Raw genomic sequence first — 18,090 nt, 5'->3', positions numbered from 1 at the left:
GCCTGACATTTGTTTTCCATCACTTAAACTTGGTCACAAAGATTTAAACAAACAGTACTTTGAATATTAGATGATAAAGGAGGCACTTAAGAGTTATGAAATTAAAGAGTAAGTTTATTTATTTTTTCTTGAAAAAAGTAACTACAAAAATGCACTATTAAAAAAGAAATATATAACAGACATATGATGCCCAGACTTAGAAGATGACTGTATGATTACTTCCTTTCATCAGTTTACTTACTGTGCTCTGTAGTACTGCCCACCAACTCATGTGATAAAAATGTCCTACTCCAACAGAGATGGGCGTAAATGCAGTGCGATATTACCACTGCAGGTATGCCCATAAACCCACACAGCTGTTACAGTATTACATCCAGTGCAAGCATTAAACTCAGTCACACCATTCTAATTTAGCAGTTATGGGAAAAGTACAAGGTTAGTCATGAATGAATGCAGTTATGCATACAAAAAGAAGGAAAGCATATTTATCACACTAAAAGGACTAACAATCCAAATAACTGCAGCACACAAAATATAAAAAGAGTACCATAATAATACATTACTCTGATATCTTTAAATTAATTACTATGTACAGTTTAGATTGTTTTAAATGTTTTAATTAGCAAAACAACTTCAGCTCTGAAAAAGCAAAATGACTAGTCAGGCTACTACACCTATTTTTTTCAATCATTAAAAAAATACAAAAAAAGGATAATGCATTACCAGCTGCTGACAACCAGTAAGGTTTATAATACACCCAAAAAAGGTGGTGGCACTGTAAGAATTAGAAGCTGTGGCCAAATAGTGTTTTTTTTTTTTAACTATGTCTGCAATGGATATAAACCATGTCTCATACACAGGTAGGAATTGAATCTTATACTAGTTAATGTACTACAGTTGTGGTGTCAAAGTGATCGTGCACAGTGATTTCATAGTGCAGCAAGTTCACACACAACATAAACACTGTACTGGCCATGGTGTGAAACTAAAGTACCCACTGCAACTACTGAGCCATCACTGTAGTTAGACAGTCCACACAAGTTCAAATAAAAAAATACACAAATAATTAAAAAAAACTCCCTTCTTGTTCTGTTTACAACAGCAAGAACCTGTATTGTCTGACACCACCCATAGTGTTTTTAAGTATCTCATATGGGTCTTCACCTACCAGTAGCATAATTCTTATTATGAGACCTCTGGATTTTGGAACAAGAGCCAGTATTGTTTCAGGGTGTAGTGTGCTACTAGAACTTTCATGCAATCTAATGCCACCCCAAAATTCAAGGTGCTTTTCAAAATTCATAATGTTATGGTACATTTGTCTTATTCTGCCTTGCAACTTTTATTGACAGAAGACTCTGACATCCATCCTTTATTTATCTGGTTAACTATTTATTTAATTTTAATTTGACAGTGGTTGTTTTGCAATTATGGTTTCCAACTCGGTCATAACCAATGGCTATGAAAATGTTTGGGAAAAATGTCAGACTTCATATGTGTCACTTAACAGCATTAATACATTTGGCACCATAGGCAGCTTTTCTTGTTCTAATGGTATGTATGAAGACAACTGGCTTTGTTTCATGACTCAGCTTACCCAACCAAGATAGTGACAGCTAGCCTATTCAATGCTTTCATTATAATGCCTAATGTAATCAGATCAGTAGCCAAGCAGCTGGTATCTGTTGCAACAAGCTTGGGTTGTCACAGTCCCTTTGCGGAAAACTACCTATATTTAATTACACCAATTTTTTTGCAAAGCTGCTGCTGTAAAAACATTAAAACCTGACATATAAATAATAACCACCTACATTTGATTACACCAGTTTCTCTACAGAGCAACTGCTGTAAAAATACAAACTAAAATGCATAAACAATGTGTGATCCTAATATGCAGCAAAGGGAGGAAGAGAGAGATTTCCTAACTTACATTATAAGTAACCTCAGAAGAAGTAACAATTTTTTCATGCAAACATGTTTGTATGTTTGATCCTGGGAAACTCTTGCTGTTGCTGGAAATACTGTTTTTCTTCAAAATAATCATAAGGCAAATTCCAAATCAGCAAAATCACTGTGATTTCTTTTCCTGATTTACTGCTGTTTCACTGTTATCCGTGTCACTGTCCCGTGAGAATTCTCTTGAGCTCTTGATAAGATCAAGGTCTAGAAACTTTATAATCAGCATTGCAATGCAGTCAACTTCACTAGAAAGAAAAAGAAAACAATTCAGTTATAATAGAAAAAGAGAAAGGACTGAAAAGCAGGTTTTCCAAAGAGATGTAATTTGTCTAACAAGTTTTTACATTAGTACAAGCATAAAATTACTTTTGAAGACAGCTTAATAATTAGCTTTAGTCTGAGGAGTGTCAAAATGGAACCCAGGTCATTTTAGCATAGGAACATCTTATTTTATAAAGTCTACAGTTTGTTGCCATCTGTTCCTGTTTTAACCCGGTTTCATATTTTTAAAAAGAACCCAAGAATTAGTCTGCCTGTCATAAGCATGCATTTCATCAAACCCCCAACATGATACAAAATAACAGAGTAATGCAGTCACTGGCATAAAAACATAACATCAGTGGCATGAAAGTAACCAAGTAACACTTATGTACACCTGTTCCATTTAAGGAATATGCTTAGTCTCTACTATGTCTTACTTCCTATGCAGAATTATGCTGCAGATGATGCATGCTCTCATTTCTGTATTTTGCACCCCTGTCATTAACAGACAGCTGGCTACCTGCTTTTCTCCTCTACTAGATATTTGAATGTTTAAGAGTTAGAAATGGGCTGTGTCATTATGCACCTGAAGGGCATTTTTCCATCAGACTGATCCTGCTCCCCTGCAGGTACAAGTATATTTGGCATGTAGTGCCTAGATGTGCCTGCTTCCACATACTTACACTACATACAGTGGATATAAAAAAATTACAGACCCCTGTTAAAATGCCAGGTTTTTGTGATATAAAAAATGAGACCACAATAGATAATTTCAAAACTTTTCCCACCTTTAATGTGACCCTATAACCTGTACAGTTCAATTAAAAACAAGCAAATCTGTTAGGGGAAAAATATAAAAAACGTTAAGTGTACACACCTTAAACTAATACTTTGTTGAAGCACCTTTTGATTTAATTACAGCATTCAGTCTTCGGTACACACCTGCCATCAATTAGAGACTCTGATTAACCCCAAATAAAGTTCAGCTGTCCTAGTAGGATTTCCCTGACATTTACTGAGTTGCCTGCTACAGCAGAAGCCATGGTTCGCAGAGAGCTTACAAAGCATCAATGGGATTTCATTGTTGAAAGGTATCAGCCAGGGGAAGGGTACAAAAAAATTTCCACAGCATTGGATATACCATGGATACCATGGAACACAGTGGACAATCAAAAAGTGTAGAAAACATGGGGCAACAGTGACGTTGCAAAGAACTGGACATCCCTCCAAAATTGATGAAAAGACAAGACGAAAGCTGGTCAGGGAGGCTGCCAAGAGACCTACAGCAACACTGAAGGAGCTGCAGTAATTTCTGGCAAATACTGGTTGTGTACTACATGTGACAACAATCTCCTGTATTCTCCATATGTCTGGGCTATGGGGTAGGGTTGCAAGACCAGAAGCCTTTTCTTACACAGAAAAACATCCAGGCCTGGCTAAAATTTACAAAACAATACATCATGTCTCCCAAAAGCATGTGGGAGGATGTGTTATGATCTGACGAGAGAGACCAAGGTTGAACTTTTTGGCCACAATTCCAAAAGGTACGTTTGGCGCAAAAACACCACTTTGCATCACCAAAAGAACAGCATCCCCACGGTGAAGCATGTTTTTGGCAATATCATGCTTTGGGGTTGCTTTTCTTCAGCTGGAACTGGGGCTTCAGTCAAGGTTTAGGGAATTATGAACAGTTCCCAACTACCAGTCACTTCTGGCCCAAAACCTTCAGGCGTCTGCTAGAAAGCTGAAGATGAGGAATTTCACCTTTCAACATGACAATGACCCCAAGCATACATCCAAATCAACAAAAGAATGGCTTCACTACAAGAAAAAGTTTTGGAATGGCTCAGCCAGAACCCAGACCTATCTACGAGGTGACCTGAAGAGGGCTGTGCACAACAGATGCCCTCACAAACTGACTGATTTGGAGCGCTTTTGCAAGGAAGAGTGGGCAAATATTGCCAAGTCAGGATGTGCCATGCTGATAGACTCCTACCCAAGAAAACTGAATGCTGTAATTAAATCCAAAGGTGCTTCAACAAAGTATTAGTTTAAGGGTGTGCACACTTATGCAACCCGCTGATTGTACTTTTGTTTGTATTCTTCCCCTAACACATTAAAGATTTGAAATGATTTACTGTGGCCTCATTTTTTTATATCATAAAAACCTGGCATTTTAACAGGGGGTGTGTACACTTTTTATATCCACTGTAATGACCACTTCTTAACAAGGCCATCTCTTCACAGTATCTCTGGGCTTCCTTATGAGATAAAGTCCACTCCCTGGGGGAAGGCATGCAGGCCACTGGTTAAAATCTCTCCTCCCCCCCCCCTCAGCCAGCTGACAATAGCCGAACCAATATTTGTATCTGGGTCGCTGACAGTGCTGCTGCTCACCCTGAACATCCATTAACAAGTCAGCTCATTTCTACTAATTTAAAGTATATTGTCACACTTATCATATTTCTGTGTTTTACAGTCAATTTAATTGCTGGGTATACTCCTGATATTGACGCTGTAATTGGTTTGAAAATGAAACAAAGATTATGCAGTAATGGGTCATTTTTATTCAAAGACAAGCGTGCTCAGTGGACAGCCCAACCAGCATGCCCGTTGTAAATTCAGCATATGCTAATAGAAAAAAGTCCAGATTTTTGCCTCAGTATTTTTTGGTCTGTTTCGTATAAAATTTGTGGTTCTCTGATAAATCACTGAGGAGTGAAGTCCCTAAATAATGACACATTTGAGTTTCAGACTTTATATCCTTCAGACAATGCATGCCAACACAAATCCTGTTATTCTAGCAGCTTTTTAAGTTTATACGAGCAACATTTACAATCTGTCCCTATTTTAAGGCCTTTGTCTCCCCCCCCATTATTTAAGACTTTCTCACATTTCTTGAACTAAGAGGTTGTGAGCTATATATGGAGGGCAGACCAAATACAAGGCAAATCAGGTATGTTCTGCAAAACTAAAGAAACATTCCTGATTTTCCTTGTATTTCTCTTCTATCTTGGCAGTCTCTTATACCTCTAAGCTTATCTATTTTTATAGTTAAAAAAAAGTTAACAGAGATTCTCATTTCTCTGTTGCTTTACTGAACAGCACTGATGTACTGTGCAAGAGAGAGGGAATGCAACTCCCATACACGGGCAGTCATACTTCTCAAGTGTACCTCATTACAAGGAATGTACCTCATTTGGGGTCTTAAAAAGTTCATGTTCCTCGAAGTTCCACACTGAAAGGGTCTGACACACATTCTGTGTTAAGAATGTTTTAACTGGTATCCATGGTAAACAGAAACAAATCATGTTAATTCATTAAAAGATCTTTTTTTATAAGTAAAAACAGCATATTTTAACCATCCTATGACCTTCTTATTTGACTTTCTTAGTAAGCTGTTAGTATGTTTCACATTTTGCCCATTTGCTCCACATTATGAGGGCTGGTGTTCCTCATTTTGAGGATGGAAGGTTGAGAGCTATGCGGGTAGTACATCTACAAATCTGAAGAACAAGAAACAACATGGAGTAACACTACAGCGCCGTTCTACAAAGACAATATTTAAAAAAGGTAAGCAATTTCTTTAACTCATTCACTCCAGTGGAGCTCAGGAAGTTTGCACTGTAACATCCAATGAGCAGAGCCTAAGCCTTTTGACAGAATCAAATTATTTCAAATATTCATATCTCTGGAATCATATATGTCAAACTTTTCAGCACAAACTGTTTTTATAATGGTACTATTCTTTATGTTCTAGGTCTTAAACTGAATTTAAGTCACAGTAAACACATTAACTATTACGTATGTCATACTTTATAAACAACTTACAATATCTCAGCAAGTTAGACACACTGTCAGCACCATTTTATTCATCTAGCTGAGAGCTTTCATAAGAGGCTAAAGACTTCTGTCTGTGTTACTTGGTCATTGAGATATTCAGAAAAATGTGAAAATTATATCTATATAAATTAATATCATAAAAACAACAGTTAATATCTCTTTACCTGCACCAGACAGAGGTCAAATATTTATACAAAAGCTGAAATTTTTTAAAACCTTATATGTACATGGTTTTGGAATTATTGATGCAAATATGAACAAGCAACATTTGACACCTAGAGGCATCAACATGAGTTAAATGCAGATGCACGTGGAGGCGTCACTCGGATGTAATAATGTCATTGTATAATTGCAATAACCGACTTGTGATTAAACCACACCAACTGTGGGGAAATCCTCACACACCCACACCCACTCATTGATTATTGCTTAATTATTTTTGATGTTTTAGTTTCATGGCCAACTTGTTTTTTTTTGTGTGTGTGTGTGTGTGTGTGTGAGATCACACCCACAAAATGATGCCAATTTGAATACAGGCAATTATTTACATACACCGGCAAATCATTTTGAGCAAGCACAAGCAGCATACTACTTTAAAGGAATAACTGTTTACTTAGTAATCATTATATGTGTTAATTTTCAATGTAGGGTGCTCCACTTGTGAGACATAGCCGACAACAACTCTCACTAGGAGATAAGACTTCCCCTTTTGCTGTACTTAGCATGGAAAATTAACAGCGTATACACTAATGTAGCTACTGAGACATTATGAGTTTAGCCTTTTGTGATGTCATGTCAAGAGTTTTCATCTTCAAGATTTTCAAGGGTTCGGCCTAATCAACAAAATTAATTTTATAGTTAACAGTTTAACACTGGAGCATTTGACATTATGTATGGTAAGGAGCTTACTCCCATGTTTAACTATTTATTTACATTTGCTACAGAAAGTGCAACAATACGTTAAAGTATTGTACAACTGCATTAAGGGGAAATTCTCAGTGTGAAAATAAACACTATTTACTAACAATAGGTTCATAGGTGTTTACTAGGCTAATGACCACAAGGGCCTATCTATGCATCCCGCATCTTTGACATGTTCTGGTACCCCTGATAAGTGTAAGCAGGGGCTTGGGAGATGAAACATTTACAAGCAAAGAGGGGCCTGGAAGATGGACCATTTACAGGTTGCTTATATCTATTAGAGACATAGGTGCCAAGACAGGGATGAATTTCCTGTTCTCCAGCCATTTGTCCAGGCTATACTGGAATTGGGTTAGGGAGGAACTCTGCTTCACATGGACGGGGAGCCTATTCCAGAGATGGGGTAGTTTCTGAGATATACACCTGTCTCTCCAGAGCAGGTCCAATTAATATCACAGGCAAGGTTTAAGTAATGGGTAATTCTGGTGGTGTTTGTTTTGTGGATATGCACAAGTTCCATCAGAGTGGGGTCTGACAATGCCATGTATGCAAGGCATAGATCTCCCCTCAACAGCCTATAGGAGACAGAATACAGGGATAGGGCCTTGAGGCGGTCTGCATAGGACATTTTACTTATGCCCTGTATCCTTTTAATGAGTAACCTCTGTGGATGTTCCAATAGTTGGATATGCCTGGTTAAGTACATACCAAAGGGGACATTATAGTCAATGACAGATCTGATGAATGCCGAATACAGTGGAACAGTGACTTCCTTGGACATACCTTTGTTTAGAAGTTGCGCAACATAGAACGTTTTCCTCACTACTTTAGATACATGATGGCCAAAGGCTAGATTACTGTATATGTGTATCCCCAAGTGTCCCTGACTACTCCGTCAGCTCTAAGGGGTGTGCTGTCAATAGGATAGTTACCAGGGGTGGATGACTTCCCAAAGGATACTATTATGCATTTCTTATCATTCAGTTTTAGTCCATGGCTCTGACATCAGTTGTTTGTGTCAGCCCTTCCTGGAGAACATTTGTGTTGGTGTGGGATTCACTGACATCTCCTAATTTGCAATCATCTGCAAATTTAGTCAGCCAGAGACCAGTGACATTGGCCTTGACTTTACAGAAGTATATGCCAAAAAGGAGCAGTCCAAGAACCAACCCCAGTGGGACTCCACTTGTGACTGGCCTCTTTGTGGGGGGGGGGGTCTCCCCCAATATCCACCAGGTGACATACAGATTTGTACCTAACCTCTTGAATTTATCAACAGTCCTCAAGTGGGGTATTGTGTCAAATTCTTTGGCCAGATCAAGGTAGGCAGTGTGAATCATTTTGCCCTCATCCAGTGCTTCAGTGACCAGCCTTTGATGAAACCAAACTGGGCTGGGTCCAGTGTATGGGGGTTTACTATATCTTTACTGATCATCTCCATGATAATTCTTTCCATGGCTTTGCATACAAGAGTACTGAGACTTCTGGGTCTGTAGATGGCCCACCTCTGTGCAGAGGGATGACTGTTGCTGTTCTCCATTAATGACGCACAAAGCCTTTTTGGAAGCTGCAGTTAAATAGCAATTCCAGAGGGCCTGATAAGTCATGTTTCATGCTATTTAGAAAGCATCCTGGGATACTGTATGGGCCCATTGATGCAGTGTTCTTGGCCTTACAGACAGCATTAAGGATCTGTTCCCTAGCGATACCAAGGGGAGCTATATTTGATGGTATTTCTTGAGGTAAGGTTGAGGGGGAGAGAGGGGTAAAGTTGGAGCTGAATTTTGTGTTGCTTTTCAGTTTGCGGACATAGCTAAAGAATGTCTTGTGGTTGCCCTTTGCCTGGGAGGCCAAATTTACCTCAAATTTGGCTTTGGTAGACTTTGTCATCAGACTTTTTTGTTTAGTCTGATGAGAGTGTTTTTATCCTGCTGGATGCTGCACTTCCTGATTTTTGCGATGATTTTCTTCCTTCTATTATATAACCTGCTGATTTTGTGATTCCGCCAGGGTGGCTACTCTTTTGAGTAAGTTTTGTACTTCTCCCCGGTGGGTACAGCTGCTTCTATGGGACTATTAACATAATTGTATAGGACTTCTGCGAACAGTTCTGCATAGAAGTAATGTTCTCAAGGTTTAGGGGGCTGGAAATCAATTAATAGCAGGAAGTTAGCCTTAGAGTAATTCCTGAATATTCCAGGATTAGGTGGGGGTCCAGGTTTCATTTTTACTTCAAAGAATACCAATTTGTGGTCTGACTTCACCAGGGAAGACATTACATTAGGGGTGTGCAGCACTTCCCCATATTAGTGAGGACCAGATATGGTTGCACCCCTGGTTAATGGATTGACAGTCTGGTCCAGGGAGCTTGTGTTTACAGTATTTTTTATGTTCCATTACACATGGCTTTTGTCTGCTGAGCGAATCGGATCGGAGATTGTTAGTCGGTGGGACTGGACTTGTTCTTGAAAATGTTGCTGGTGTTGGAGATGAGGCAATGGCAGCATGAATGGAGGAGATTATGGGAGACCGTGGGGAGATCACTGAACTGGTTGAGGCCATTTGGGACTTCTGGTGGTGACAGTGGTGATGGATGCAGGTAGTGGAAGACCTGACTATGTCAGACTGTTTAAATCTGGAGTTGAGACTTGGTTGGTTGGAAGGAGCCTAACTGGGACTTTTGGATGTTGTGGGTGTTGAAATGGAGCTAGTAGCATTGTGGAGGGAGCGGATGGATGCAGTCACTGTGACCGTGAATGAGCCATGCATGACTGATGAAGCTTTCTGTACCTTCAGTTGGCTTGGACTATGATGTTGTTGCTTTCCTGTGTATTTATGTTGTATATGTGCTTGTTTATTTGTATGTGAGCTTGCAGAAACAAAATTTTGTTCAGCTGTGCATTTTTTTGTGTGCGGTTTGAATGATAAAGTTTACTGTTGTATGCATCACTTCTGATATAACTAAAATGAACACACACTCTTATCTTTTGAATTTTTACATTTGTAAAACATTTGTCTAGTATTGTGCTTCTGACAATTCTCCTTTATTCCTTGCCACTTATAGTTGGCTTTGTAAGGGCAGCAGACTGACTCAAAAATGGCACTCTAATGATTAATGTGGGTACTATTCTGTAACTGAATAATTTACTTTTAAATCTGTAAACGGAGGGGCTATCTCTGTACTTCAGGAAGTACAGCCTTATTCCTTGCAATATTTGATGGTCTATTTTTCACAGTAAATCAACATTTTTCAAAAGGGGGAGCAGCTGTTAAATTATTGGGGGGTGGGCTTTCTGTAAAATAGGTTCTAACAACTTAAAGAGTAAACAAAATGGTTGCCTACATTTTGCATCTGGAAAATTACCTTATTCCTAGCCAAAGTCAACTGCCTTTTTAAAAGTAGTAAACTTTCTCAGAATGGGTAGCTGCTTAGGCAAATACTCCAGACAGCTTTTTAATATAATTTATGTTTGTTGTTTTTATTTTCAGACTACAAATATATGCCTGGTTTTCTTTTCATGCATCTTAACAGATCTGATGACCTTCAACATAGATAAAATTTTTTAGAAGTGGGTAGCTGTTTAGGGGAACAACTGGCATGAGCTCTTTCTGTAATAAAGTGCTTAAACATTTTCAGAACGGCAAATTCAGAGACTACATGAGTTTTATTTTTAACATGTTTATTAAATTATCACAACATAGGGAAGCATACAATTATATAAAATAAAAAAATATTAACTTGTTCCTAGTTGCATACATTATACATCACATATATTTTTTGTACATCTACCAGTCCAACACTACATAAACTGCTCAATTCCTGCCTTCCCGTAAACTTCACTCCTTAGTCTGCATTTATTGTTTCCAATTTCTGTGTAATCTGTTCCTACCCTTTTCTAAAGGTCCCACTTCCAGTTCTTTTATCTCTGTTACAATATTCAATACTTCAAATACATTTCGTTTAAACTTTGATTTCTATTTTCTAGTAATTGCTTTTTGGCACAATAATTAAATTTAACCAGGCCTTTCTATATCTAGGCAATTCAAATCATTTGTCTCAGCTCAAAACAATCATTTCCTTAGTTACACTCATCTAATCCAATATTTCTGATGCAGTACTTTGTAGGGGAATTTTTAAAGTTTGCCAGCTCATTACATTCCCAAGATATATATTCCCAGTTACTACTTTGTTCCCCATCACACCTGCAACATTTGCCATCTACCTGAGGAAGCTTTCTTTGGAGTCTGCCTGTGGATCTTGGGAGCCATATATATATATATATATATATATATATATATATATATATATATATATATATAATGTGTGTGTGTGTCCTCCCATTATCCCCTTGTAAATTACTTATCCAGTCTCTCTTCCCAATCTTTTCTAACCTCCTCTGACTGACTCCTATAGTTATTGTGCAATATTTTATATCCCCCCTTTTTAGCAGTAGATTCTGTTCTAGATTAAAATCAAAACTCTACCAGAGCAGGTCTTTTTCACCATGTATTCCCCTATCCCTTTCTCTTTGCCTATACTCTATCAGTCGACAGGGAAGGTGTTCTTGAGCCTGCAGTCCATATGTCTTCTTGGCCTCTTCCCAATCTATTACCTTTCCCACTATAGTTATTTGTTGCCAATACTGTGGTTCTTTTGCCAGTTTTCTCCAGTAAGTTCGGGTTTCCCTGTAACCTTAACAGTCATCTCTATCAGCAAAATGTCCTTTCACCAGTCTCATGTTGCCTTAGTTCTTAGAATACTTTCTGCTACTTTATGAATATAATATTCCATATGGCTGTTGCTATTTTCCTTTAGGATCTGCATCCAAACTCCTACTTTCTCCTTATTTCTTGAGTTTCTACTGTTTCATCATCATCCATTTCCATTTTGAGTTATAGTTTTCTGCTTGTGTTATGTATACGAACCTTATTTGTGTAGCTCTAAAATATCCCTTTATAATCAGGTAATCCTAAACCACACTGTTATATTGGAAAGATCAGCTTAACCCTTGCTCTTTTTCTGTTCCAGATAAATTCCTTCAACTCCTTATTACTTATTGACCAAAACTACTTCTCTGGTTTATAAAAATATGTTTGACCTGTAAATAAAACTAAAGGGACTATAAACATTTTCACTGCTTGTATCTTGCTATCCGTATTTATAAACAAGACTCTCCGGTTTCCCAGTTTTTGTATTATCTTTTGTTTAGTCTTTTCCCACCTATCCTTATCTGCCATAACAATCCATTCTCATAAATACTTCATTTTATTGTGTCTCCATAAGTATGGGTGCTACTAAACCAAATTATGGCTGGTATATAATTTACAGCTATAGCCGTTGTTTCATCTTCATGAATGTTATATCTTGTTTTATCAGGTACAAAACAATATCTGCAAATAAGGCCAATTTTAATGTTATATCTTGTTTTTTCAGGTACAAAACAATATCATCTGCAAATAAAGCCAGTTTTTCTTGATTACCATACCAATTATCTCCTTGAATTTCTGAGTCCCTTACTTTTTTTTGATAATGGCTCTAAATATAAAGCAAGTAACAAAGGGGAAAGAGGACAACCTTGCTTGGTTCCTCTGTTCCGACACAACTTGAGAGAGGAACCCTCCCACTTTAATTCTTGCCACCAATCCTTCATACATGCTCCTAAGTAACCTTATTATTATTGTATCAGGGAATTCAATCACTTTCATTGCCCTACTCAAAATCCCTGATTACTCTGTTGAACTCTTTCTTTTCATCAAGACCCACCAACAACAGCAATATCTTCTTATATTCTGCTTCCCTCTGGATCATCATTGTTCTTTTATTTTTGTCTAACCTTTGCATCCTCTCCACATATCAATCAATTTTGGCAACATCTTTGATTCTTTTAGCTATTGTACACAAACACTTTATAATCATGATTTAAAATTGAAATTGGTATACAAGTCTGAGTCTGATGGGTCTTTACTGTCTTTAGGTGTTACAACCACCACAGCTTTCTTCCAGGATGCTGGTGCTTCCCAACCTTTTAAAATACTGTTTAAACAAAACATTCCAGATCTTTATCACTTTCTTCCCTCATAGCTTCCACACGTCCACAGAAAGACCATCTTTTCCTGCGGATTGATTTTATGTCACTGTTTTTTTTTATCTCTGTTCCACCTATCTTGACTATTAATTGTTGCACCTCATCTACTTCTAGCATTGGCATACTTGGGTCTTCCATTAATATTTCCATTTGTACTCCTGAATTCCATATTTCTTTGCTTTATAAAAAGGTTCATAACATTTCTGAAATATCTCTAATACCTCTACAAGGTCTCTGGTTATTCTTCTTGCTATAGGCTCCCTAAGTTTGGCAACAACCCTTTCTACTTTCTGTGGTGTAAATTTGTGCTCTGGAGATAAAAAAACAGCTGCTTAACACCATCTGTCTAAACTCATGCATATTATCCATATACTCCTTTAATTTCTCTTTAGCACTCTACAGTTGTGCCTCTTTTTGTTCTGTGAAATTCCCCTTATTCTGCAATACTCATCCACTCTAAACAGTTTGTTACTTCTTAACCATATCTCTTTTTCTTTTATTTCTACCCTATTTTAAACTTCACTTTCATTTTATCCCACTCACAAGATATACCTTCTGAAGAAATTTCTGTCTTCCCTAATAACTCAAATAATTTCCACTACCCATTCCTCAAATTCCTTTCTTCTGAACAGCTAGGTGGGAAAACACCATTGTTTCATTTTTGCTTTACTACCCTGCATTTATATTATATCTTAGTTTTTTATTGACACACAATCTGAAATAGTTATTGGATGTTTGTTGAAGCTTTCAATTAAATGCACATGTTCCTATTCACAGCTTCCATACCAAATATTTTCATAAATTTCTTCAGAATCTCCATCTTTTGTTATATTTTCCCTTCTAGATCCTCATTGTTGCAAATCAGGTTCCAGTCCCCATTTATAAGAAATGAACGTTTATTTTTCCCAAAATTTTCTTAAGCTCCACAACAGCAGTTTTAGGTGGAATAATGAATACATGCCAGCATAACCTACCTCCCTTTGCCAGTAGCCCCTTACTGCCACAAATCTGCCATTATTATCTTTTTCCCTCCTCTATTACTATTGGAGCTCCTCCAGCAATTAGTATAATTACTCTCATTTTCCTTTATCTCTGATATTCTGCTGAATGTCCATCCTGAATTTCTTTATCAAATTCACATGCTCATTTCTTTCCAAATATGTCTCCTGCAGCATTGTTATTTACACTCTGCTTATCTTAATTCAGTATTCTTGAAGCCATTTGTGTTCCAAAATAATATGCAGAGTGTAGCTATTATGATAAGTTATTATTCCCAGCTATTATATTTGACAGTTTTTTTATGTCTAGTTCCAACTTTTGCGTTATATGCGCACACTGTTTGGCAGGTTGATCTTTTATATCGTTTGTCATTTCCATTTCAACCTCTGCCATATTTTCAAGACTTTGTTTTAATGAAAACCCTCAAATAAAAATAAAATCACTCCCCCAGAACATCCCCATCTTCAAATAATGACATTTAACCATCCTGACAACAACAATGCGCCAAATTAACAGCTGCTCCCACAGGCATTAAATAACCTAAAATTAAGCTTATCTATGCTAAAGTGCACGTTAAAGCTGATGCTATCACATTGACTGCTGTATGTTCTTTTCTTATCTCTGTTCCCCTCCCATGTGTGAAAAACAGCTTGTAAACTTTCAGTAAACACTAATGTTTAGCCTTATCTAGCGTTGCCCGTCTATTTAAAAAAATATATACACTGTTCTAATAAACACAATCAAGTATTTAAGTTACTAGGAAAACTATTTCTTATTCACTTCCAATAATTTCAAATGTAGTTTTACTGAGTTGCTTGCCCTTGTGTATTTTTTATTTATTTATTTTTTTATTTATTTTACATTTGTTGACCGGGCTAGTCTAATTGAATATATGTCCGTTTTCAATAGAGGCCAGAGGAGAACAGCTCAGAGAAAGAAACAGTTAATACAAAATGCAGAAAGATACCTAAACAATCACAATACTATTAGATAATTATACAATCATGTACAATTGATTTTAAGCAGCAGTAAGCAAAATAGGGTAACACTATGATGTTAGATAACTATACATTCAAAACCAATTTGATAACTATACATTCATGTACAACTTATTTCAGCAGCAATAAGCAGGATAGGGTAACATTCTGAGGATTATTGTTTCAGTCTTTTGGTGCAGCATTTATCATAGATAAGTATAAGCATTAGTTAGTTATTATGTTGTGTAAGAAAATTGACACAGTAATGAAGGGTATGAAGAGAGCAAAGTATTTAGAATTTTAGAAGAGAGAGCCATAGAAAGGTAGTAGAAGTAGAAGAATTGGTGTCGAAAAAGCTAAAAGGAAGGGAAGATAGTATCAGTCAGGCTTGGTGCATGGGCAAGGCCATTTGGATTTTAAGAACATTTTTAATTGGGTCCTGAAAAGGTAGGTGGATGTGACTGAAGTTAGTTCATTTGGGAGTTTGTTCCATGTTTTACCAACAGAGTTAGAAAACAGACAGTCTCCTGATGTGTTTTTAGATTTTAAGATGGCTACTTGTAATCTATTAGTGGAACGAAGTGTTGGAAGATTTTGATAAGGATTGAGGAAGTTACTGAGTATAGGGGTATTAGTGGGATGGTGTAAGATTTTGTGGATAAAGGTGAGTTGCTGGTAGAGTAGTTGATTTTGTATTTCCAGCCATCCTAGTAGTTTCAGATTTTGACAGTGGTGGGTTCTGAATGGGGTACCTGTGGCAAATCTGGCTATGTTGTTGTAAGAAGTAGCCAGTTTATTTAAATTGCTTTTGGTTAAGTTTGTATATATGGGAGAGGCATAATGGAGGCTTGACATCAGGTGTACTTTTTAATTTTACACTTCCCTCAGCAAACAAAGCTCAGAGCTCTCAATATTAATTGCCTGCAACTGTAGTCAGCTTGCTTCCATAGAAACATAAGAACAGAATGTACAACTGGCCTCAGCTGCAGACTTCTGAACTCATACTGAACATTTACTTGCTAAAGTAAAACATAAAAGTGCATATGCAAGACACAGCCCTTCTCATTACATTCACCATATTTAAAATTAAACTAAGGTCAATAATCTAGACATTTGCCTATGCAAAAGTAAGAGAAAACATCGACTCTACACATATTAAAATCAGTGCACTTGTATACCCCCATTCGCAACCCCAACAGTACAAGGTTAAAGCACATTAACTTAAACATGCTTTTGTCCAGCCATTGTACTGCCTACATTTCTTACAACTAAAAAGGTACTTACTTATTTTAGTATTCCCCCCCCCAGTCACTGTAATGCCTACATTTCTTAAAGGTAAAAAGGTACTTGTTTATTTTATTATCTTTCACCCCCGACTACATACTGCAAAAATCTGCTTTACTATACAACATGCAAATTTATATCATGAAATGTTTTGTACAGATATTGTTAATAAAAATTGTTTTACTTGGTTACTTTTTTTCTTTTTAGTGTCCTTCTGATCATGACATGAAGTGAGGTATATGCTTTTCAGTCCACCCATAAGTTAAATAAAGTCAACAAAGTCCAATCTTTCTCAGCCAGTTTTTCTTGTAAAGCCATATTTCAGAAATGTGATTCATGATTTATAGTCTCACATTTATTGACTAATATAAGTGTTGCTGGTCTTCTTGTTCACCTACATCTCCCAACACCAGACTCTGGTTCAAGTGCAAAGTACTCCGGACTCTTCTAGTGATTTTTTTTTCTGCCTCTCAAGCATTTTCCTATGGAACATTAGAAAAGTTTCAACTGGCAAATCTTTCTATGAGCTTTATTGTTAGAAGAATGAGAAGCAAAGTCCCTTTCTTTTTAATGGCTCACTTTTTCTTGGCTAACTTGTATTTTTCTCAAAAATGTCTTTGATCTTCTTGGAAAAAATATTTTGAAGGCTTCCTGAATCTCACACCTGCTTCTCAATATTCCTTGATTGCTGAGATAAATGTGCTTTCCTTCTGCATGCTATACAGTGAATAATCATTTTCCACATTCTGTCTCCAATTTAACAATTTGCCCTTCTGCCATCATTTTGTCAGGATCAGCTCTTGCTGCTGGTATGACTACATCTTTACTAATACAGATCTTGGTTGTTTTCACTTGATGTGCCCTTTCAGGTAACAAATCCTGCTGTGTAATATCAGTCAAATTGCTTATTTGTACTTTTATAAAATTAATACATGCTGTTCGTTCCAGTTTCTATGATGGAGGAGAAAATCTCAGCTTTCCTCGACATGCTTTGTCCTCTGTCGCTATCATTTTTTGAAACAGCTCTTGAGAAGTCTCACACTCAACCAGCTTTTTCTTCATTTCGACCTCTGGTTTTTGTAGTTCTGTCAGTTCATCAGACTAGCTACTTAAAGCTTCTTCCATTTTTTCCAGCCTTTTATTTAAGTTGATATACTCCTTCAATATTTAATTTATTTTAATCAGCTCTAAATACATTTGATTTATTGTTTCCTCTAAATTACTGGAAACCATCTCTTGTACCAAAGCTGGAGCTTGAACTGCTTTTTGATGATCAGCTGCAGGATTCAGGCTCTCTGTAAGTTTCCTATTTGCTGGCATACAGGCAATGTACTTACTAGCAGTAAATGCATTTTACTAAAGCTGGCAGAATTACCAACCTGTTTCTCAATTTCTTTCTTTGTACTAGGACAGCTGAAATTATGCTGCTGATCAGTCGCACGCTACTTGATTCTGTACTCCTAATATGGCTTTAGTAGAGTAGAGTATAGTCCCCTGGGAAAGGACTTGTCTCTTTGGTCTCCCAACTACTAGCAAAAAAGTAATCAGAGCTCTTCTGGAAGACAAACTATCAGACCTTTTCCAGGTTTCTAAAAGTGTTATCTGTGGTTCAGTCATGGTCTTTCTTCTGTCTTTTCCAGACTCGTCAAGACCATAAAATCCAATGACACTGACTGCAGATATATCCTTCATGCAGATGATCTGGCAACACCTAGGGCAGAATCAGCTTCCACTAAAATGTCGCCCTGTAGATGGCATTG

At 37.1% G+C, this 18,090-nt stretch overlaps 1 protein-coding gene across 2 annotated transcripts in view; it reads right to left on the bottom strand.

The window, feature by feature from the left end:
• Positions 1 to 96: 96 nt before the first annotated feature.
• The window catches only part of LOC122812941 (cytochrome b-245 chaperone 1), a 209,844-nt gene continuing 191,850 nt past the window's right edge, over positions 97 to 18,090 (bottom strand). For both annotated transcript variants that reach the window (XM_044085014.1, XM_044085013.1), the window contains exon 7: positions 97 to 2,204. In XM_044085014.1, the coding sequence (XP_043940949.1) occupies positions 2,069 to 2,204 (136 nt within the window). In that variant the 3' untranslated portion in view covers positions 97 to 2,068. The remainder of the gene's footprint in view (positions 2,205 to 18,090) is intronic.

This window comes from Protopterus annectens, chromosome 10.part0 (assembly GCF_019279795.1).
Source record: "Protopterus annectens isolate FY-2018-M chromosome 10.part0, PAN1.0, whole genome shotgun sequence".
Taxonomy (NCBI): Eukaryota; Metazoa; Chordata; order Ceratodontiformes; family Protopteridae; genus Protopterus; species Protopterus annectens.
This window is presented reverse-complemented; position numbering and strand designations above follow the sequence as displayed.